This window comes from Falco peregrinus, chromosome 1 (genome assembly GCF_023634155.1).
Source record: "Falco peregrinus isolate bFalPer1 chromosome 1, bFalPer1.pri, whole genome shotgun sequence".
Lineage (NCBI taxonomy): Eukaryota > Metazoa > Chordata > Aves > Falconiformes > Falconidae > Falco > Falco peregrinus.
Window position 1 is genome coordinate 113,903,962 of NC_073721.1, and position 21,731 is coordinate 113,925,692.

Sequence of the window (21,731 nt, forward strand, 5' to 3'; positions counted from 1 at the left end):
AATACTTTGTTTGACATAAACCGCCTTCTGGCAGGGTGTTTTGTCACCAAATGTTAATGGTTACTGAAACAAGATGTGCAGTTTGCTAAAGCATCGCCGCCTGCCAAAGAGCGGCACTGTGCCTGTTCCAACCTTACTCCTCTGGATATTTAAATATAATAGCTGTCGGTGCCCTAAGCTTACTAAATTCATTGAGTTGCTTATTGTTACCTAAGTGTTGGAGAAACTCCTCCGTGCTGCCTTACAGGCAGGTGATGTTTCTGTTCCTCCCCCCTGGGCCAGCGGTGGCTCCCCGGGGGTCCTGCCGGCAGCTGCAGTGGCCATTACCCCCGGCCCCTACGGATGCACCCACGGTGCCGGCTTGGCCAGCACGGGCACGGGGACCGTGCCTCGCCCCCGCGGCACCCGGAGACCTGCCCGCAGCCGGCGAGGAGCGCCCTGAGGGGGCCGCGGGGCCCCCCAGCCCTGCCGGGGCGGGGAGCCGCCTGCCTCCCCCGCGGGGCAGCGCCGTGCCCGGGCGGGACCGGCCCGCGATCCGGGCCGCTTCCCCACGCCCCGGGGGTGGTGGCCGGGGGCGGGCCGCGGTGCCGCGGCCACCTGCCCCCCGCGGAACCGGCCGCAGCACGCCACGCCTGTCCCCGCGGGCGGCCAGCGCGGCCGCAGCTCTGCCCCATGGCGCTGGCTGAGCTCTACACGCAGGTGAGCGGGGCGGGGGGGCGCGCCTGAGGGGAGGCGGGGGGCGGCCCTGAGGGGAGGCGGGGGGCGCGCCTGAGGGGAGGCGGGGGCGGCCCTGAGGGGAGGCGGGGGCGGCCCTGAGGGGAGGCGGGGGGCGGCCCTGAGGGGAGGCGGGGGGCGCGCCTGAGGGGAGGCGGGGGCGGCCCTGAGGGGAGGCGAGGGGCGGCCCTGAGGGGAGGCGAGGGGCGGCCCTGAGGGGAGGCGGGGGGCGCGCCTGAGGGGAGGCGGGGGCGGCCCTGAGGGGAGGCGGGGGCGCGCCTGAGGGGAGGCGGGGGGCGCTCTCCCGCGCCCCTGAGGGGCGGTGGGCGCCCCGTGAGGGAGAGGCGAAGGGGGGAGCGGTCCGGGCCGGTAATGCTAGGCTGGCCGGGGCGGTCGGTGCTTTCTGGGGCCGCGGCTTCAGCGCTCTCTGTGGGGCCACCGGTGCCACGGAGCGGGATGGCTGGTGTGGGCCTGGCGGAGGGCCCGCGTCCACGGCACCGGGCAGCTGAGCCAGGCACACCTGCGGGGCCGGGACGTCCCGGGGCTTCGCGGGCAAGTGCTGCTGCCTTTTGAGGAAAACACTTCTTTTTGGAGACTTTTGGCCTTCAGGTGTAGGTCCCTGATGTGCTAGCCAGCGATTAGGCAATCTTAAAAGTTTAACAGCACGGCCCTGGCCACTTAATGGCGCAGTGCTGGCTCTTTTTGCTATGCAAATATTGGGTACGTTGGGCAGAACTTGGCACTAAAGCAAAGATTCTGCCTCCTTACTGTGGCTGCTGTATTTTTTTTTCTTCACAATTTCCCCCAATTTTCCTGTAGTCACCGGAGAGTTGTGATGTATAATTTCTTTGCTTAGCTTTCAATAACAAAAATAACACGCATCTATTACTAATTTATAAGCCCGTAGCTCCTCTATTGTGAAAGCAGCTGCCATAATGCACCCCTGTCCAGCCCGGTGCTGCCATGGTGTGTGCTCATCTTGTGGGTCGATGCTACGCTCAGAGCAGCTGGAAGAACAAATGCATTTTTTTAAAAAAAGCAGGAATAATATTGAGGCAGGTGAAGGGGAGGAAGGAGCATGGGTGTAACTGGATACGAAACGAGCAAACTTTTCTGTTTACTTGTGAGGCAGGGCTTGGAGAAGGCGGACTTCAGCCAGCTGGGCACATTTGCCAACGGAGGCTCCTGGAACGGCAGGGACCTTTTCTAAAGAATCAGTACTTCCATCACGCGCTTCTTCCTCCCTTTCTTGCCCGTGACCTAGTGCAGTTCGCTTTCTTATGTGGGAACGCACTGTGTGCCCCTGAGGCTATTTGACGGTGATATTCTTGGCTCACATAGAATAATGGCAGATAAAGAATTGAGTTTAACAGCTGTGAATCAATAAGTATTTTTTAGAAACCAGGAAATCAGCGTAGTGCAGGAATGACACAAAAGTTAATTTATACTTTGATACACACGGAAAAAGCAAAAACCAATTTAATTTAGCCATGCCTTTCATTTGCCTATTAAATGGTATTTGTGAGGCTGGGGTTTTCTCCCTTTGATCGGATAGATGGGTCCTAGTGCTTTGGGGTTGTTTAGAAAAGGTCTTTGTGATTTTGGATAGTGGGTGAAAAAATGCCATCGTGCTGAAGGCACCAGCAAAGAGGTATGAAAGCAGCTGCGGTTTTGGTTAGTGTTTATCACCTGATGCACATGCCAGGTTGACCAGAAAAGTCAGTCTCCAGCCTCAGAGATACTGAAAACTGAACTGGAGAGGTCACTGAGGAACCCAAGCTAACTTGCAGGACATCCCTGTGAAAGTCCCTCTTATGCTAAATTGTTTGGTGTTGGTCCTCAGAGTTGAGAAAGCTGGGTTGAAGTGCAGTGCAGTTTGTAGGGACCACTGTAGGCACCCACCATTGGTCGTGTGTTCAGTAGGGTTCTCAGGGGGGAGACCCTCATGTTCTGAGGATCTGCTGGAGCTTCCAGGGCTTCCTCCAAATTAGAGAGGAAAAAAGTCATTTGTGCCAGAAACAACAGTTGCAACACCAGAATGAGAAGGTATACGAGTCCTCCAGGGTATCTGTGGGTGTGCTAATGCTGCAGGAAGTCCTTGACTAATGTTAGTTTTTCAAGTGATCAGGTGCAGAGGTTCTCATGGGTTTATTTAAACACAGTTTCAACTGACTATGAATATAGCTAGGGTAGGGTAATCAAATTAAGTGCTCTGGCTGTCAAACCAGAAAGATGCTGAAAGATTATATGGCATGGTTGCTTGTGCAAGTAGGGGTGAAATGGTTCTGTGCTCTCTAGTGTTCCTTTATCACAAATTAGAAGAGAGATGGCCCATAAGAAACTCAGTATTAGCATGTACTGGTGATTTTCAGGCTTTTTTTCTGACATCACTGCCCTTCCTCCTGTCCCCCTCTTACATCCAAATATAGTCTTCAATGTTATTTTCACTGCCATCTCAGGTACACACTATATGATATTAAAGTACTTTGCACCAAGATTTAAGGAAGGTGGTGATGTGTCAGAAATGGTCTTAAATTGCAAATCCCTGAACAGAAGTGATTTAGATGTCACTAAAAATAGTGTCTATTAATGCATAGTTGGTGCATTAGGAAGGCTTTTAGGGATGCTGCCACTTTGTTAAACCCTGGCAGGATGAGGACACACTCATCAGTGAAGAAATTCCTGACTTCCTGAGGCTGCCAGCTGTGTTATGTCCTCTTAAGGAATGCTGTTTCCTATAGCTTCTAAGGTGTTTCCTATAGTTCCTAGGGCAGAGCATTTAAATATGTTGCTAATGCTTCAGCATTTCAGTTTCACTGTAAAGAATTAGGTGGTTCAAACAGCATCATTTATATTCAAACTTTTATGTTTCACAAGGCTAGAGGTAACTATGTTGTCTTGATTCTTCAAAGACCTAAAAGCAAATTTCAATTCATCTGCTTCTATTGGAAGTAAGTGCTTTTAGGAAGCATGTTTTCTTCCTGAGGCAGAGCTAAAGTACCTTGCTGGGTCTGAGCTCAGCTGAGCTAGCTGATTGCTTGTGAAGGAAGAAACCTGCCAGTAGTGTTTGAAGTTCACTCTAGAACAGAGAATATGACTGGAGGTTGCATTCCAGTCCCATTAAATGAAAGGTATATGTGCAGCATCTTTCTTGCATATACATCTGTGCCTATGATAAAATGCCTTCTTATTCTATACTTGAATTCAGGGAAGTGATTGTCTAAATTCTAGTGAACAAGATGCTTTCTCTGGTACTTGCTCATTTGAAATCAGGGCTCTGCCTTACTTAAGTGGTTTTTATTCTCTTTGTTCAGTGTTAGAGGGTTTGAAGAGCCTGGCCCTCATTCACTATCCTGCACGCTGTGTTGTTCTGCAGACTTTACACTGAACAGTAAAGCTGTTAAAATTAAAAGGAGCAGATTGAGCATGTCTGAGCTTAGTGAGTCCGCCCTCATTTTTTTTTTTTCTTTCATGAAGTATAACTAAAACACAAAAATACAGCCCGCTGGACAGAGCTAATAATAATCCCAAAAAGTCCTGGCGTCCACTTCAGCTTTTAAGTTCTACTCAACATTTGAAAACTATTTTTTTTGTGCTAATCTGGTATTACAATAATAGCTAAACTAACTATTATCTTTTTTTTTTCTGTTGTAGTACAATAGGGTTTGGATCCCTCATAAAGAAGAAGTTTGGCAGTCTGCAGAAATCACAAAAAACTACAAAGCTGGAGACAGTTTTCTCCACGTGCAATTGGAAGATGGAACTGTAAGGAGAAAAGCCCTAATTACTGTGGGGTTTGCTGAGATATGACAGAAGCGCAGGACTCACCATTATGAGATCTAAATTACTTGTCTATATTTTCTTTTGTGTGAACCCTGCAGTGACCAGAATTTTATCATGTTAAAATTCATACAGTAAATAGCCATTACCTAAAAATATGAAGAGTGTAATTCTATTATCTGTGTAACATTAGTATAGAGCATGTACCTTGAAGATCACTTCACTTTTGAAACAAGCACTGAAACTCATCTTAAGTGGAAGTAAATCAGAAGTGCAAGGCAAACATAGTTATTTCTCAGAGCTAGCTGTTGCTTTTTTTTTCCTGAAGTTGTTGCTTTTTTTCCTGAAGTTGTTGCTTTGTGTAAGATCTGCAAATTATAGTATCCAAGTTCTTTACAGATTTAATATTTTGAAAACAGTATTTCTGCATTTCAGCATTCCTGTTCTGTAAAGACAAGTATTAAATGTACAATTACATGGATTTTGAAATTGAAAGAAATAGAAGTGAGTTTTAAACTTTGTGTAAAGAAAACTGAAGGGTTGCAGGTAAGGATAGTTTTAGAGCTGACTGAAGATCTGACCATGTGTTTACTTTTGTCGAGTTGCAGCTGGTCTGCCATTTTCATCTGTACTTGAAACACGCAAATGTTCGGAGAGCTAAATCCATTTCCAGTTTTTACAGATTACAGTACAAAAAATTGTAAATAAAGAGAATATAGCTTTCTTTTTCATAAACAACGAAGAGCTCCATCTTACTTTCATGACCTCCAAGTACCCTAAGCTCACTGGGATGTATGCAATTGAGGGAATGCAAGATGAGACAGGGCTTCATCAACGCCATAACTTCATGCAAAGTTAGAAATCAGTTTGTTTTTATGCAAACATAATGTCTTTTATGATATTTTAATTAATTTTTGTTGATAGGAACTGAATTACCTTGTTGATCCAGATGCTTTGCCACCCCTACGAAATCCTGACATACTTGTTGGTGAAAATGATCTCACTGCGCTTAGTTATCTCCATGAACCGGCTGTTCTACACAATCTTAAAGTTCGCTTTGTGGAGTCTAAGCTTATCTACACCTACAGTGGTAAGCAAAGTAAAATGCAAGGTTAAAAAAAAATTCTTAAAATAAATAAAAAGAAAACTTGAGTTACTTTGCAATTTGATGCAAGTAATGTTTTCCTCAAGTACATTTTAACTCATTCAAGTTAAATCAGTTTTGTATGAGTGTAGCCTGGTTTGTTGAGCAGGATCTCCTACCTAGTTGAGAAAATGTTATTGCTTTGTATCAGTTTAACTGCTGTTGCTGAAAACTGGAATTTCATTGAACTAACCTATGTTTTATTTTTGTTTTGCACTCTTGGTTGTAGGAATAATTTTGGTTGCAGTAAACCCCTATAAACAGTTGCCAATATATGGAGATGCTATTATCCATGCATATAGTGGGCAAAACATGGGGGACATGGATCCACATATATTTGCCGTGGCAGAAGAAGCATACAAGCAAATGGCAAGGTTCAGTATGTAGTTTAATGTCCATAAATAACACTTGAAGTCTCGTAGAAGTCAATGTTAATTCTCATTTAATTTATCTGTGTATGTACCACTGGCTGTTGAGAATATCTTTGAATGGGTAGGTTAACTAGAGGAGGAGTAATTCCTCAACCAGCTGAGGGATTTCTAGAACTCATAACTATTTTCATTATTGATGAGGGGCAAAACACTGTCTTGGCTGAGTGACTAGCAACGACAGCAGCCTAGAGGTCACAGCCTAAGAGGAGTAAGGGAAGAGCAAGTGAAAGATGGAACTGATACGAGAGTTGATCACAGCTGTGTTTTTCATATTTTTTTCCTGTATGTAATTCTTACATTTATGCATGCAATTTTAGACATTTGATTTAAACTGTCTGATTATTTGGTTTTAGAAATAACAAAAATCAGTCTATTATAGTCAGTGGAGAATCAGGAGCGGGAAAGACTGTGTCTGCAAGATACACTATGAGATACTTTGCCACTGTGAGTAAGTCAAGCAGCAATGCACATGTGGAGGATAAAGTATTGGCATCCAATCCAATAACTGAGGTAAGTTTTGGAGAGTATTTCTCAAGCCTGTGCTCATCAAGGAAAGAATTCAGAGAGCTGCTGGGAGTCTTTGGTTGAAATCTTTAGGGATGTTTTAGCTGGCTGAGTTAGATATCTAGATTAGAAGTTTAGCCTCTGAATGTTACTGATGGAAAGAGGTGCTCAGCTTCAGGAGCACCTGGTTCTGCCTGATTTACCAGTGGCCCTTTGGAGGCACTAGTTTGTCTCCAGAGTTTTATGTGACCACATACTGTTAATTAGATGATGAGAAAACAATATTGAACAAGTTCTTTGTTTGTTTTTATTAATTGGAATAGGAACTGGTTAAGGTTCCTTATGGTGGGAGAACATACTTTCTTTCTCTAATTCTCAGTTTATATAATGTTATGCTATTTGACTTGAGGCTTACCTTCAAATTTGGGCCTAAAAGTTTGAGTCCCACAGCTGAGATTGATCCTTGAGCACCTTTGATTTTAGGAACTTGTAGCTGTGTCATGTTTTGACAAAGTTATTCTTATGAAAGATGCAAGTAAAACAAATTCGAAGTTTTTAATTTTTGTAGGCTATCGGCAATGCAAAAACTACACGGAATGATAATAGCAGTCGATTTGGAAAATACACTGAAATCAGTTTTGATCAGAGTTACCAAATCATTGGAGCTAACATGAGAACGTACCTGCTTGAGAAATCCAGAGTTGTATTCCAGGTGGGTAAAATAAAAACAGTCAGTATCAGTGTAGCTACTAATGTACTATCCTTACTAGTTTCATATAGAAAATGTTATGTGACGTTCCAAATAGTATGTCTAATCAAGATTTGATTTATTTTTCATAGGAGCTAATCTTATTCCATGGTCGTCTTTATGTTAAGTGGAGAATGTGTCTCAGGGATCATTCCATGCAATAAGCGCAAGAAGCATTTGAGCAATCTGTGACTTTCAGTCACAATAGTAACACGTGCCAATTGTACCTGGAAGGGAACAGTGTATGTGGGGCAGAGAGAGTCTGGGTAAAAACCTGGCTGAAAATTGCTAAGGCCAGGGCTTATTACGTATGACTCATTACAGCGTCAGAGCATAATCGTGATAATCTACTGAAGAAAGCATTTAATTTTATAAAACTGTTTTTACAAAGGTTTCTTTTTTAGTAATTTTGTAACTTTTTAAGTACTATGAAAAATGCTTCTGTCTGTCTGCTGCCTGAAGGGTGGTTTGGAAAGAGAGTTTTCTGAGTTACAACGGGGCTGTGTTTCAGCGGGCACTTCTACACAGTTGTTTGTGACAGTATTTGTCAGTTCTTATTAGTAGATGGTTGTTCAAGTTGAAGAATTAGAGGAACAGCCTTGGGAAAGAACTCAGAATATTGATAGTGGAAATAAAGTATATTTGAAGTTATCACTTTCAAAGCTCTTGTTGAAGTCTAAGATGTGCCATTTTAATATTGGGCAATTTCTTTGCCAAGCTATGTTGCAGCAGAATTTACCCTTCCAAGTATCTTTATCTCTTTGCAGTAGCGTTGAGTACTGAATGTTTTTCTGATTGTTTTGTATTTGGTTTGGTTTGGTTTTTTTTTTTCTGTCTGTAATTGTATTCTTTGCTTTAATTTACAGTCAGAGAATGAGAGAAACTACCATATATTTTATCAGTTGTGTGCATCTTCTATGCTACCTGAATTTAACCATCTTAAATTGGGTAGGTCTCAAGAAAATAACCTGCTCTTCATTTTTGCAGTGCAGTATTTTGAAGATTAGATTTTCAAATGCTAGGATGTTAAGTGATTTATAGCATAAATCTCGCAGACTTACAATGGGATTTGCATTTTTGTCACTTAGCTATTACTTCTGCTTGTATTGAACTGGAGAGCAAATCCCTTGTAACTTGAATAGCGCATGATCAAGTACCCAAGCATCTTTGAAAATCTACTGTCTGTAGTGACAGATGTCATAATGACAGTTTAGGGACTTGATTTATTTATCTACAGAGAAGTTTTAATGCCATGTGGGAGAAACAGACCTTAGGTATGTTTACTCAGTCTTCATTCTTGTTTGTTTGTTAGACCAAGTATTAAGATTGCTGGAATTATGAGTACTAGTTCGTGTCGGCTTAACTGGATTAGGCGCATGGATTTCTCTCAGAAAAAGAGGACCTGCAGCTCATTGCTGAAGAGCTGTCATCTGACGGCATCTTTAATTTTCTGGTGTTGCAAGAGTCTTTAACAAGTGGCTATCCCCAGCCCCAAACTTTCCAGCATTACAAGTTTTGCTTCATATCTATAGGAAGCGCAGAAGAATTTAACTACACAAGAATGGGTGGCAGCACAGTAATAGAAGGAGTTGATGACAGAGCAAATATGGTGGAGACTCAGAAGACGTTTGCTTTACTGGGTAAATTCATGGGCATACGATTTTCAAATCTATTGAAAAGGTTGTGGGGGTTTTTTTCTGAAATGGACAAAATATTAGTTGTAATTACCAAAATAATTTCTTTCATAGCTTACCCGTTGCACTGTTGATCTGTTTTGGAAGTACTAGGCAAAAGCAAATGGCTGTTAGCAACTGGTGTTCATTGTTATTGGTCCAGATCACTAAAGGCTGGAGTCTTCTTGGCCCTTAAGCTAACATGCTGTGACAGAAATGGAATTGGAAGCTTCTTTGCCCCTATATGGCTTATGTGGATGCCAAATCAGACTTGAGCTGGCACTTGGGGAGGTATGGGAATTTATACCTAATCTCTCATCGGATCAGACAGGCAGAAAGTAGGCAGAACCAAGGCTTTGCATAGTAATTGCAGAGAGGCTATACAATCCTTGGCCACACAATGAAACAAGTAATCCAGAATTGTGCTATTTTAATTAATTGTACTGTTTCTGAGTATTTAAAATAATCAAAAATTGTTTTTTTAGGTCTGAAGGGTGATTTTCAGATGGATGTTTTTAAAATGTTGGCAGCAATCCTACACTTAGGCAATGTGGAAATAGCAGCTGTTGGAGATGAAAGATCATCTATCAGTGTAAGGAAGTAGCTCATTCAGATACCAACATTTTCTTTTATATTCTGTGCCAAAAATCCTTTAGTGGTATTTTTTCTCATATCTGGGACTCAGGCCACCATTACATCTGATATACTAAACTTGAGAGATTTCTCCATCTTCAACTGTTTAAATCCTGTTTCGTGCCCCAGTTCAGAAAGTCTGAACAAAAGGCAGAATGTGGCAAAGAGAACCCCATATCCAATTGATCCACAGCTGTTGGAAAATCCATTTGGGACTGTCCGCAGGATGCAGGATGCAGGAAACGGAGCATTATCAAAGCTGCTCAGAATCTGTCCCAGCAGACTATGCAAGTCTAAAAAGCAAGGACATCTAAACATAGGTTAAAGTAACTTTTTCTTTCAGTTTCCTAATCCAAAACATCTCATCAAGTCTAAGTTTTTCTCTCCTGTATCAGAAGCTCTCTCCAATATTATTTGCTTTATCTTTTCTTGATACTTTGCCAGACGAAGAAGTGAACAGAGCCCCTTGTCTATCTAAAAATCAGAGTCGTAGGTTGATGTCAGTGGTGCCAGGCTTTCACTGTCTAGGCAACAGTTAAACCATTAAATGTAAACTAATAGTATTTATTTATCTTCAAAGCTGGAAGATAAACATCTCAATATATTCTGCGAACTTCTGGATTTAAGCTGTGACAAAATGGCACGATGGTTGTGCCACCGAAAGATCACCACTACCTCAGAGACTGTAATAAAGCCAATGACGAGAGCTCAGGCTGTTAATGCAAGGGATGCTCTGGCAAAGAAGATCTATTCTCATTTATTTGACTTTATTGTGGAAAGAATTAACCAAGCTTTGCAGTTCCCTGGCAAACAACATACTTTTATTGGTGTTTTGGACATTTATGGGTAAGAATGTCTCTGGAAACCAATTTACTTTAAGTTCTGCCTTTTCTTTGGACTTGATAAAGAGGCACTTTTTGATTTGCGCTGCTAATGAATCTGGAGGGGTTTGTTTTACTAAAAGGGTCATAATCATGCAAGTTCTTTAGTATCCAGAGTAGTGTAAATGTTTAGCAACTATAAATAGGGGTTTTTTTGTGAATGAGATTTAAATTTAACTTTTTATATGATACTTCTAGATTTAACTCTGGATTTTTTAGCTCTCATGTCTGGTAACGTTAACTTCTAGGGAAGTTTTGATATGCCTTAGGGTCTTCCATTTGTTTTACAGCTATTTAATTTTCTTAGAAATATTAGTATTCTTTTAAGACTTTGGAGCTATCCTACCATTTGTATTTTAATATCAAGGTTGGGGTTTTTTTCATATTTGACATGTGTTTCAGCTTTGAAACATTTGATGTGAACAGTTTTGAACAATTTTGCATCAATTATGCTAATGAAAAACTGCAGCAGCAATTTAATCTGGTATGTTCTTTGTTACAGTTCTTTACCTTATTTTATTTCATCTTTTGAGATTATCAGTAATGGATATTAGCAAATGCTCTTTGTATTTGAGTAATGGATATTTCTGGATAATGGCTATCCAGTAATAAAAAAAAAATAATTTATTTTTATATCTATACATGCATGTACATATATATAAATGAAAAATTCTTATTTTATTTTCTTACGAGACAGACATGTAGTATACTACAAAATATATAAATATTTTGTTGCTATCTTATATATACAATCACACACATGAGCACATTTTTTTAATTTTCTTCCTTAGTTGTAACCTTCCATTTTCATAATTTTCACATATCTAGCATGTCTTTAAACTTGAACAAGAGGAATATATGAAGGAAGATATCCCATGGACTTTAATAGATTTCTATGACAACCAGCCTGTCATTGACCTTATTGAAGCTAAAATGGGAATTTTAGAACTTCTGGATGAAGAGTGCTTGGTAATTTAAAAATTCTTGTATTTAGAACTCATTAAAAAACTATATAGATTTTTACAAGTTGGACTTGTAATCCATATTTAATCCTTTTAAATGAGAAGTAGAGCATTTTCCTCATAAAACAAACATTAATGTTTGCCCTCTATTTAGTAATTTTAATTATAAGCCACTTTGTCTATATTTCTCTTATAAAATTAAGAATCTAGAACTAGGTTCTTACCTAGAAGCTAACCCAGCAGCTGTATTTCCCCACTGTGAGAGTAGTGCAGTACTAGAACGGGTTAAGCAGAGGCGCAGTGGGATCCCCATCCTTGAATACTTTCAGGACTTGAGTTCAAATGACAGCTCAGATCTAGTGTTGGTGGTAGTCTTGCTCCAAGCAGGAATTTGGACTACCTAGTCTCCAGATGTCTCTTCCACCACTATTTCTACAATTTGTTTATTCCATGAATCACTAATTTTGATACAAAAAAAGCAGTCCTCCTTTCCCTTTTTTATAGGTTCTTTTTGAATGCATCAAACCTACATCTTTGCTTTTTCTTTTTCAGTCTTACGTTTTTTCCTTTGTGCCGTCTCCTGTCTGTAGCAATTCCTGAACCTGTATTTTTTTCTTCTACATACATGTAGTTCCTTAGACTTCCAAACCTATTGAAGTAGCTTTGTCAGTGAAAAGCAGGGCAGGGTGAGGTGAGCCCTGTTAGAATGGTCTCTAAAAGGTGTTTTGGTGGTATTAGCAAATTGTACTTCTCAGAATCCAAACCATGGAGTAATATGGGAGAAATTAGGGAATATTCCCTAACTCATTAACTTATCTGTTACTGTTCTCACTAGCATTCTCAGGGCTCAAATTGTCCCTGATTGCAGGTAGCATCCTCTCAGGACAAAATGATTTATGACTCAACAGAGAATTAGCTCTAGTCAGCAAATTTATGCATTAATGTGACCTTCTTTTTAAGAAGTATTTGCTTCACAGAGCCACTGGCTAGTCTGAAAAGACAAAAACTGGTTGTTTTCAAGCCTCATAACTCACCGAAGCTGCTTTATTCAGACAGTATTTATTGATAGTAAGTGTTTTTGCTGCTTTTAACAGTCCAAAAGAGTTTTGCTAAAGAGATTGCCCTTGTCATTTTTACAGTTACCTCATGGAACAGATGAAAACTGGCTTCAAAAGCTATATAATAATTTTGTCAATAAAAATGCACTCTTTGAAAAGCCGAGGATGTCAAACACTTCTTTCATCATTCAACACTTTGCTGATAAGGTAAAGTGTAAACAGCCCAGTGTTATTTCACCGTTTCTAGCAGTAGCTCATTCAGAAAAGAAATAAACTTAGGAAATAGAGAAAATATTAACCACACTTGTTTAGAACTCCTATAAAATTGATCTTCAATGTATAGTACTATTTATTTATTCACAATACTGCCAGTAACATGCCATTTAAACATAAGAAGTGCTTAACATAATGAATTTGGGAGTATAAAAATAAATCATAAAGAGGCAGAAAAAGTGTACAATGCAAAAAGAATATAGTTAAGATTGTAGTCTGTACACATTTTAGCCTCAGTTATTTTACATTTCAAATGTAATGGTATGTGGATTTGAAACCATAGAATAATGAAGAGAGAAGGAAAGAAATCCCTAATGAAGACAGGAGGAAATTGCAGCTGATAGTGGATTCTGAGTTTGTCCTACTTCTTCTAAATTTACAGTATGCATGTATGTATGTATGCCATAATGAAACTGTAAAAAGCAGAGTTTCAGCCAGCATGTTTAAGGCTAATAAAGAGCTGTTGGCCACCACAGCTGAGAGAGTATTGTTTTGCTAACTGTTCATATATTGCTGAAAAGTTAATGATTTCACCTTTTTGCACAGGTAGAATATAAATGTGAGGGATTTCTGGAAAAAAACAGAGATACAGTGCGTGAAGTATTGATAGAAATCTTGAAAGAGAGCAAGGTTTGTGAACTATCAGTAATGATTTATTTTCTAATACCTGATTTTACTGGAATTGATTCAGATCTGATTTTTATTTGTTTTGATAAAAAGATTTTTTTTAAATTAGGTTGAGTCCATTAGTTCAGTCTTAATTTTTATTAATATTCTACAAGTGTGTATTTTTAATGTCAAAATAACATACAAGGTAGAAAAACACAGTATTCAACTTTTTCATATATGTGCATTTACTTTGTTAGTAGTTTGGTGGGTTTTTTCCTTAATATCTTCCTTGAAGATCATTTTGGAATCCTTGTAACTGAACAATTCACTTTATCATTAATTTTTTTTGTTAGTTATTAATGTAGCTTTAATAGGTAGTTTATCATTAACAGCTGCCTTTGTTTATTCTTCAAAAGAGATTAAGAGAATGCCAGGGCAGGGAAAAATTCAGATGTCTTGTATGTGCCTGCCACTTCCCATCTGCTTGAAGGCTCTGTCCCTTTCAAATCTACAGCCTTGAGACTTCAGGATTACTATTAAGAAGCTATTTTAATCTGACCAACCCCCATATTCTTAATCTAAATTAAATATTGTGAAAAAATAACCTTAAGTGGTCTTATTTTTAACTCTGGTCTGTATTTGTGTCCATGTTTGCTCATACTGAAATAGCTTTTTCAGGCCTGCTTAACAGTTGTGGAGTTTTGTCTGTGAAATGTGTAAGTGCTTCACAATAGATGCAGAATTGTTGCAGCTGTTTCTTCAATTGTTATTTGTCTGTGGCTTAAAGATCCGGTTCCAAGTCCTGCAATACCTGGTCTAAGCATTAAGGTGGATGAGTTTTGCATTTTACGTTACAGTAAATGTAATTTTTATTTAAATGTTACTACAGTCCCACAGTATTTATCTGTGATTTTTTTCACCACACTTTTAGTTTCATCTGTTTGAAAATTTTTTTCAAGACAACCCCGTGTCCAGTTTGCCTTTCAGTTCAACTATAAGCATCAAATCTGCAAGACCTGTTCTCAAGTCACCTAACAAACAACTCCGAATGACTGTTGGCAGCAAGGTACTACATAAACGTTCTATTTTGTGATGCTCGTACTCTCAGGGAGGTGTACTGGGCAGTCTGAGACTATGGTACTGTGTTCTGTTACTATTCACGGGGGACTATCCAGTTTTCAGTACAGCAAGAGCCAAGCCACAGTGCAGTGCTCCAGCTCTGGGTGTAAGTAGGTGTGTTTATTTGTTTGTTTGTTTTCTATATAGGAGACTGTTAGGTACAGCAGGACTGTTAAATTTCCTGCATTTAAGGTAATTTCCCAGTGTCCAGCCAAAACCTAACAAATAATTAAAAATCTAAGATTTGACTTTTTACTTGGCTGTAAATGTTTCATTAGCAAAACTGTTATGTCTGATATTTTTTAGTTCCGGAGTTCTTTGTCTTTACTTATGGTGACACTCAATGCAACCACCCCTCATTATGTACGATGCATAAAGCCAAATGATGAGAAGTTGCCTTTTGAGTAAGTATGTTAGTGGTGTTGAGCTGTTATATTACCTTAAAATTAAGAGAGTATTTTTCTATTTCACAGTAGCTGCACATCAACAAGCTAAATTCTTATTATTGAACAACTTCCCATACAGAACATACTTTTCCTTTCAAGATGGTCGAAGTAAAAAAAGTACTGTCATCTTACAAAAATGGAATAATTCTGTAATAGTTATTGATACCTTAATAATTCCTAATATCCTAAATTTTTTCAAGTTGGATATTAGTGTTTATGTATTTGTCATAACATTTTCTGGGGAAAGGTTGTCCTTTGGTTTAAGCTGATGGATATTTTACATGGGTGTTTGCTCTTGTAGAGTCTAGATTAGCACCAATTCTTATTTATGGAATGAAGCCACTGCTATTTTCTTTGTAAACTTCCCTTTTGTCCACACGAATATTTAGAAGAGCTTCAGAAGTTGGAAAAGGTGTGAGCAGTGTTGAACATAGCCTTGGCTTTTCCCACACAATTTCTTATCATTTTAATCTTATAATGCAATCATATGTGACGGATAATTTGCACAATTCCTATGAACAGCTTGATAACCACCAACATGTAAGTAAAAGTTAACTGTGATGCAGCTATTGGTCTATTTTGTGGGCAGACCTGTGGAAGCACTCTAGTTTCAGTTATACACCTTTCAGCTGGATAGTAGTGTACTGACAAATGAAATAAAAGCTTTTGTCATATCTGAGTGGGAGGGAAGAGGCAAACTTTGATTCTAAATTAAATTTTTAAAGTGTGTTAACTAATTTTTCTGAAGCCAGACAAAATCTGTCCATGCAAAACATGTTACAAATGGCAATGTTTCACTATCAGTACAGTGAGACCTCGTTATTCTGTGTGATAGCAGTGAGGGGGAAAATAGCCTGGCTAATTTAAAAACATGTCTGAATTAGACTAGAAGAGCATATCTTAAGTTTGTGAAAGAACAACAGTCGTCTGTCAGCCATGGGGATCTCTTAGCTAGTACTGGATCAACACTGTAGCGCAGTGCTCTGTGGGCATATCATCACTGGTCCAGATTTGGCAAGGGTCTTTCCACGCCTTGTGTTAATAATCTTGAACTCAGATTTTCGTGAGTAAATCTTGGTTTATTCATAGTCAGTGTGCTAAAAGGTACCTAGACAGAATTTCTTGTCAATAGACTGCTGAGGGAATTTATTTTGTGTATGTTTTGTGCTGAGAGTGGCATGATTCTTTGTCACATGCTGATATGAACTGTCAAGATAAATATTGAAAGGAAACAGGACTTTTCATAAGAGAGTAATAAACACAGCCTTCCTTTTGTTTGAGGAAGAAAAAGAAACCTCAGATACTTCCTATCCCATATTAAAAAAAAAAAAAGAAGACACCATAATAAAAGTAGGGAGCCCTGCATCCTATGGGCAGAAATAGAAATGCAGCTAGTAGAATGGCTCTATTACAGCATGCAAAACCCAGCAAAAATGTAAAATATAACTCTGCTTTTTTAGGTTTGATTCAAAGAGAGTTGCTCAGCAACTGCGAGCGTGTGGTGTTTTGGAAACTATTCGAATTAGTGCGCAGAGCTACCCATCCAGGTAGGGATAGCAGTGGGCCTCCGTGTGTCAAAAAGTACTTGGATGTCTCTTAAATAAGTTACATTTGCTAACTCTTAATTTTCCAGGTGGACTTACATTGAGTTTTTCAGCCGTTACAGCATTCTTATGACACAGCAGGAACTCTCTATAAATGATAAAAAACAGATTTGCAAGATTGTTTTGCAGCGGCTAATCCAGGTTAGTTTGTCTGTACTGACCCACTGTGTAGCGTAGCATCTGTTATTAATAAAGGTCTCTTTTGCCAAGAGTGGTGTCTCACTCCTCAAATAGGAAAGATACTTACATTATTGCTGTCTTTCCTGAGTTAGTGCGTGGCACATCAGCTTGTGAGTCAATAGCCTTGTGTTGTGACCAGTCATGATGTGGCCATGGACCCGTGATTTGACTGCTCTGTGCTTAGTATCTTCACTTGTAAAATAGAAGATGCTCTACAGTAAGCAGTAAATGATACACGTTTATCAAGTATTAGAATTTTACACACACAAAAGGGCTTTTTATGGTGGAATGCAGCATATTGGAGAACTGTTCTAAAATGTGCTATTTTGCATATTGCTATTTGTTAGACAAGGCTGTAGTGACAAGGCTGGTCCAAGTTCAAGCCAGTGATTCGAGTCAGTGTGTCAGTACTGACTGGGTTCAGACTCAGGAGTGTGTAAGGCTACACACAGGCATACTTGCAGTATAGCTCTGGCACAGGCCAAGGGTGGGAGCCTGAGCTTAAAAGCAGCTTCTCCCCTGGGTTTTTGCTCACACAGCTCTCTGATTCAAGGCCAGACATGCGCACCAAAAGGTAGTGTTGAGCCCAAGGAACCAGGCTTGCAGGAGGGGGTGAAGAGGTTGCTTTCAAGGCCTTGATGGTAAGTCCAGGTCCTCGCTTTAATGAGACCACCAGGGTGCGATTTTTGGATGTAATTCTCTGGTTCTTTTCTGCTAAGTGGATTTTCCCCCCATATACTCCTATCTACAAAGAAGGCAGAGAGGATATTCTTACTTAGCAAGATCATGTCATTTCAGAAGAGCTTGCCTGAAGTGACAATTTATAAAAGGAAGAGAGTGGTCTACAATCATAAACTGAAAGTTTATATGCTTATTGTTTTCTTTTTCAGGATCATAGCCAGTATCAGTTTGGGAGAACAAAGATTTTCTTCAGAGCAGGACAGGTTGCCTACTTAGAGAAACTGCGATCAGATAAACTGAGACATGCATGCATTACGATCCAAAAGAGTGTTCGAGGCTGGCTGCAGCGGAAGAAATTCCTTTGCATAAAACAAGCAGCTATTATAATACAGCAGTATTTCCGGGGGCAGCGGACTGTACGGTACTTTTGACTGCTAAATGAATTTGTGGTTAAGGCATGCCTGAAAGGATATAGAAGGTCAAACTAATGCTCAACACTAATTTGAAGTGTAATTTTTAGGAAAGACCAATTCAGATTGTATTTCCATTTCCTTTTCATTGTAATTATGGACTTGAAAATGTTCAAGTTTTTCAGCTGATACGAAGAAAGTACTCTAGCAGATTTCAAATATTGTCTGCCAGATTCCTGAGAGGTCTGTCTACCTGTAAGCTCAGTCCGTAGCTAATGGTGCGTGACCCAGTTATTGGCTTGGGCTTACTACTTAGCATCAGAGCCAGAGAAGAAATCAGGTAGCAGAAAGGAAAAGCAATTTAATTTACAAGAGTCTACAAATTAGTGTGTACAAATTATTACAAGGAATTATGCAGCAGAGAAACTGCACCAGTCGTTCACAGAGCAGACTGAGAGGAAGATGGCTCTATGTAGGCTTTGAAATTTTCAGAAAGACACCATCAAAACAACTGCTTGTGGAATGAATTTCAAAGGTGGTGGACAATTCCCTCTCACTTTGATTGAAGAAAAAGCTCTATTTTAGATAGTGGATGCCTGTTTTCAGTATCTTCTGGTTTTTTTGTGTGTGATGTGACTGACAGAGGGAATGTGCAAGGGAAATCTGATGTGACCTAAGTAAACTTTATTGTCTTTTGAATTAAGGCAAGCTATAACTGCAAGAACTCTGAAGCAAACATGGGCAGCTATAATTATTCAGAAATACTGTCGGGGTTACCTAGTCCGTAGACTTTGCCAGCTCATCCGTGTGGCTGCTGTAACAATTCAAGCTTATACAAGAGGATTTCTAGCAAGAAAAACATATCGGAAGGTACAGCCTATCAAAAATTTTATTTCATTAACTGGAAACAGCTACTGCTCTGTAAGAAAGATGGAGACAAGGGCAGTGATCCCTAATACTTTATCTTTTGTGTGTCTGGTTCTCATATCTTCTACTCTATTTTTATATTGTTACAATAAAAATACTGATACACAGTAGCTTAGATATAATCTTGGGGCTACTGAGAGTTCTGTCTGATTAATACTTGATGCAGATCATTAATGTGATTACCACAGTGGTTGAAATGTGTCTGCTGTCTGGGTATTACAGTATCTTGATACTTCCGTGAGAAGCTTTGTCATTACTAGTGCATGTAGATTCACAGAATGTTATAATGGATGCTGATTGAGCTATAGATAATGGCAGACAGATATTAATGTTTTATTTTAAAGATGCTTGAAGAGCACAAGGCTGTGATCCTTCAGAAATACGCCCGTGCGTGGCTTGCCAGGCGCAGATTTCAAAATATTCGGCGGTTTGTAGTGAACATCCAGCTTTCATACAGAGTTCAGCAACTGCAGAAAAAGATAGAAGAACAGGTGAGAGATACCAGTCAGTTTATGATTTTAACTAATTTTTTTATCATATCTGTTTTATTCAGAGCTCTCCTGTTGACTAGAGTCTTTAGTGAATTACAATATCCGTACTTTACTTGACAAGACAGGAGAATATGTAAGGGATATGGTCTTTAATGTAAACCACTACTATCCTTCCTACATCTAGGGCAGGAAGAATAATCTAGAGTATCCTTATATTTTTGGGTTAGTTGTGGCAACAAGAAGAGTCTGCAATAAATTTTATATTTTTACTGTTTCTTAAGTAGGCCATTCAATCTCTGGGTGGGGTTACTTGTATTGGGATGAAGGATGTGTGAGGTACTGCTCTGGTACAACATATTTGGTAACTTCTGGGAATTCCATATTATGTTTATTTTGCAGCTTATTTTTGAGAGCCATACCAGCCAAATCATCTTTAAGATGGTAGCTTTAGTCTAATTGGTGGAAATAATCCTTGGTTGGAATAATTATGACTGATACAGGATGGTGCGCAGAAATAGGTCAGGTGTTTCCTTCAAAAATCTATTAAAGAGTTTCAGGTGTGCATTATTCTGTTTTCTTTTAACCTGTCTTACTCACTGTAGAGTAGAGAAAATCATGGTTTGCTGGAACGATTGACCAGTCTGGCTTCAAGTCATATGAATGACATGGATACTATTCAGAAACTCGAATTAGATCTTGAAAAGTTAGCTGCTCAAAAGAGAGCATATGAAGAGAAAGGGAAAAAACATAAAGAGGACAGTGAACAGGTAAATTTTAATTACTGTCTGGGTTCCTTTTTTTTTGCTTAAATATTTTTTTCAGCCACTAGATTTATCCAATGAATGACTCGAGAGTTACTAAGTAACTTTGCTTTCCTGGGGCAGGTTGGGGGAAGGAAGGGAGTCAGTATATGTTTGTTAGACCTTCTGTGACCGATTTCTTTCTCCTTTTGTAATTTATATATTATTCTTGCTCTTTATGTCTACAGAAAATCTTAAAACTTGAGAATCAGAATAAAGAATTACAAGAACAGAAAGACACCTTAGAAATAAAGCTCCAAGCAAAAACTGAGGAAATGAAAGGTACAACAACCAAAAGGAGATTTAAAGGAGTTATAGTGGGGTAAAGTTGTAAACTCAGGTTTTATGTAAAGGTCAATGACTTTTGTTTTAATAAAAGCAATATAAACGCTGAATTCACAGTAAATTTAAAGTTGATCCTAAGCTTCTCTTGCTTAGAATGTGTAACGCAAATGCTTTTAATTTAATCATTAAATTAACGTTGTTCTTTGAGTAGCAAAATCTCTTCTCCTGTTATGTTTCCTTTCTCGTGCACATGCATTCCTTCGAAGTGATGCTTTGTCCTTGATTCCTTTAATATACTGCTTTTAAGAATCTTAATTTCAAAGGACATGCTTAGCACATGAGATCAAGTATACTTTAGACAAGTAACACTTCGGTGTTTCAGAACCTTTTTATTCTATAGCTTTACTAGTAAAATTTACTGTGATAATTTTTGGCACTTGAGAGAGTTGTTTCAGCCTTAAAATACCTTAGAATTTAATTACTAAAACCAAACTTCTCGTTGTGGTCATACTGTTCTAATAAATGTACATAATTGCATGGAAGTTTCAAATATTGAAATATTTTTTGACAGAGAAAATGGACGACCTCACAAAGCAGCTCTTCAATGATGTACAAAAAGAAGAAAATCAAAGAATGTATGGAATCTGAATTTTATTGCTTTGAAACAGCATTCATTTTTTCTCTTGCCCTGCCTTTCTTTCTCCTGCTGTAAATGTATTATGCTCACATCACTTATGAATCTGTCAGTGTTCTTGAACGTTAATGCTAGTACTGAAGTACTTCGTACAGTTGAGGAAAAGCACATGCTTGTTTGCGGGTCGGCTATGTGCAGGAAATTATGTTATAGACCTGAGATGTTATTGCTTTTGCAGTTTCCTGTCTTTTCATGTGTCTTTCTGAGAATTGAAAGGCAGCCCTGATAATAATGGTTTCTTTGGAAATAAACTCAGAATTCAGTCAGGACTGAAAGAGCAGTCGTACCAGTCAGAATTCCTGTGAAGTGAATACTAAAGGGAAGAATTGAAACATTCATCTTGAAGGAAAGGCAGTGTTTGTAAAGGCCACTTGGTTAAAAATGTAGGGGAAAACCTCCCCCCACCCCCCCACCCCTTTTTTTTAAATTTCATTTGCAGTATTTAAATCCTATTATTTAGCAATAAATGGCTGTTGCTTTGCTTATCTTAGATTAAAGACAGAGAGGTTTAGGTACTAGATAAATGCTGTTCTTTGAAGGGTGAAGGGTGCAGTCAGTCCTTCCTGAGGGTTGGAAGCCATGTGATATTTCAGCTCAGTCTGATTTCAGCTGCAAATAACTTCAAACCATACTAACAGGACTTTTTTGCTAGTTTTTTTCTGCTTTGCCCATGAACTGTATTAT

General features: G+C 39.3%; 1 protein-coding gene across 2 annotated transcripts in view; it reads left to right on the top strand.

Annotated features, from left to right (window-relative positions):
• The first annotated feature begins 490 nt into the window (after positions 1-490).
• Positions 491-21,731, top strand: part of MYO5C (myosin VC) — a 37,394-nt gene continuing 16,153 nt past the window's right edge. The window contains exons 1-24 of one of the 2 annotated variants that reach the window (XM_055809235.1): positions 491-699; positions 4,369-4,479; positions 5,419-5,584; positions 5,868-6,012; positions 6,423-6,579; positions 7,142-7,285; positions 8,188-8,269; positions 8,854-8,961; positions 9,480-9,586; positions 10,208-10,473; positions 10,911-10,992; positions 11,337-11,477; positions 12,610-12,735; positions 13,348-13,431; positions 14,342-14,476; positions 14,836-14,933; positions 16,436-16,522; positions 16,609-16,720; positions 17,650-17,861; positions 18,555-18,720; positions 19,122-19,268; positions 19,871-20,035; positions 20,257-20,350; positions 20,925-20,988. In XM_055809235.1, the coding sequence (XP_055665210.1) occupies positions 673-699; positions 4,369-4,479; positions 5,419-5,584; positions 5,868-6,012; positions 6,423-6,579; positions 7,142-7,285; positions 8,188-8,269; positions 8,854-8,961; positions 9,480-9,586; positions 10,208-10,473; positions 10,911-10,992; positions 11,337-11,477; positions 12,610-12,735; positions 13,348-13,431; positions 14,342-14,476; positions 14,836-14,933; positions 16,436-16,522; positions 16,609-16,720; positions 17,650-17,861; positions 18,555-18,720; positions 19,122-19,268; positions 19,871-20,035; positions 20,257-20,350; positions 20,925-20,988 (3,026 nt within the window). In that variant the 5' untranslated portion in view covers positions 491-672. Of the gene's footprint in view, positions 700-4,368; positions 4,480-5,418; positions 5,585-5,867; positions 6,018-6,422; positions 6,580-7,141; positions 7,286-8,187; positions 8,270-8,853; positions 8,962-9,479; positions 9,587-10,207; positions 10,474-10,910; positions 10,993-11,336; positions 11,478-12,609; positions 12,736-13,347; positions 13,432-14,341; positions 14,477-14,835; positions 14,934-16,435; positions 16,523-16,608; positions 16,721-17,649; positions 17,862-18,554; positions 18,721-19,121; positions 19,269-19,870; positions 20,036-20,256; positions 20,351-20,924; positions 20,989-21,731 lie in introns of those variants that run through there. The other variant, XM_055809240.1, reaches the window with a different exon arrangement.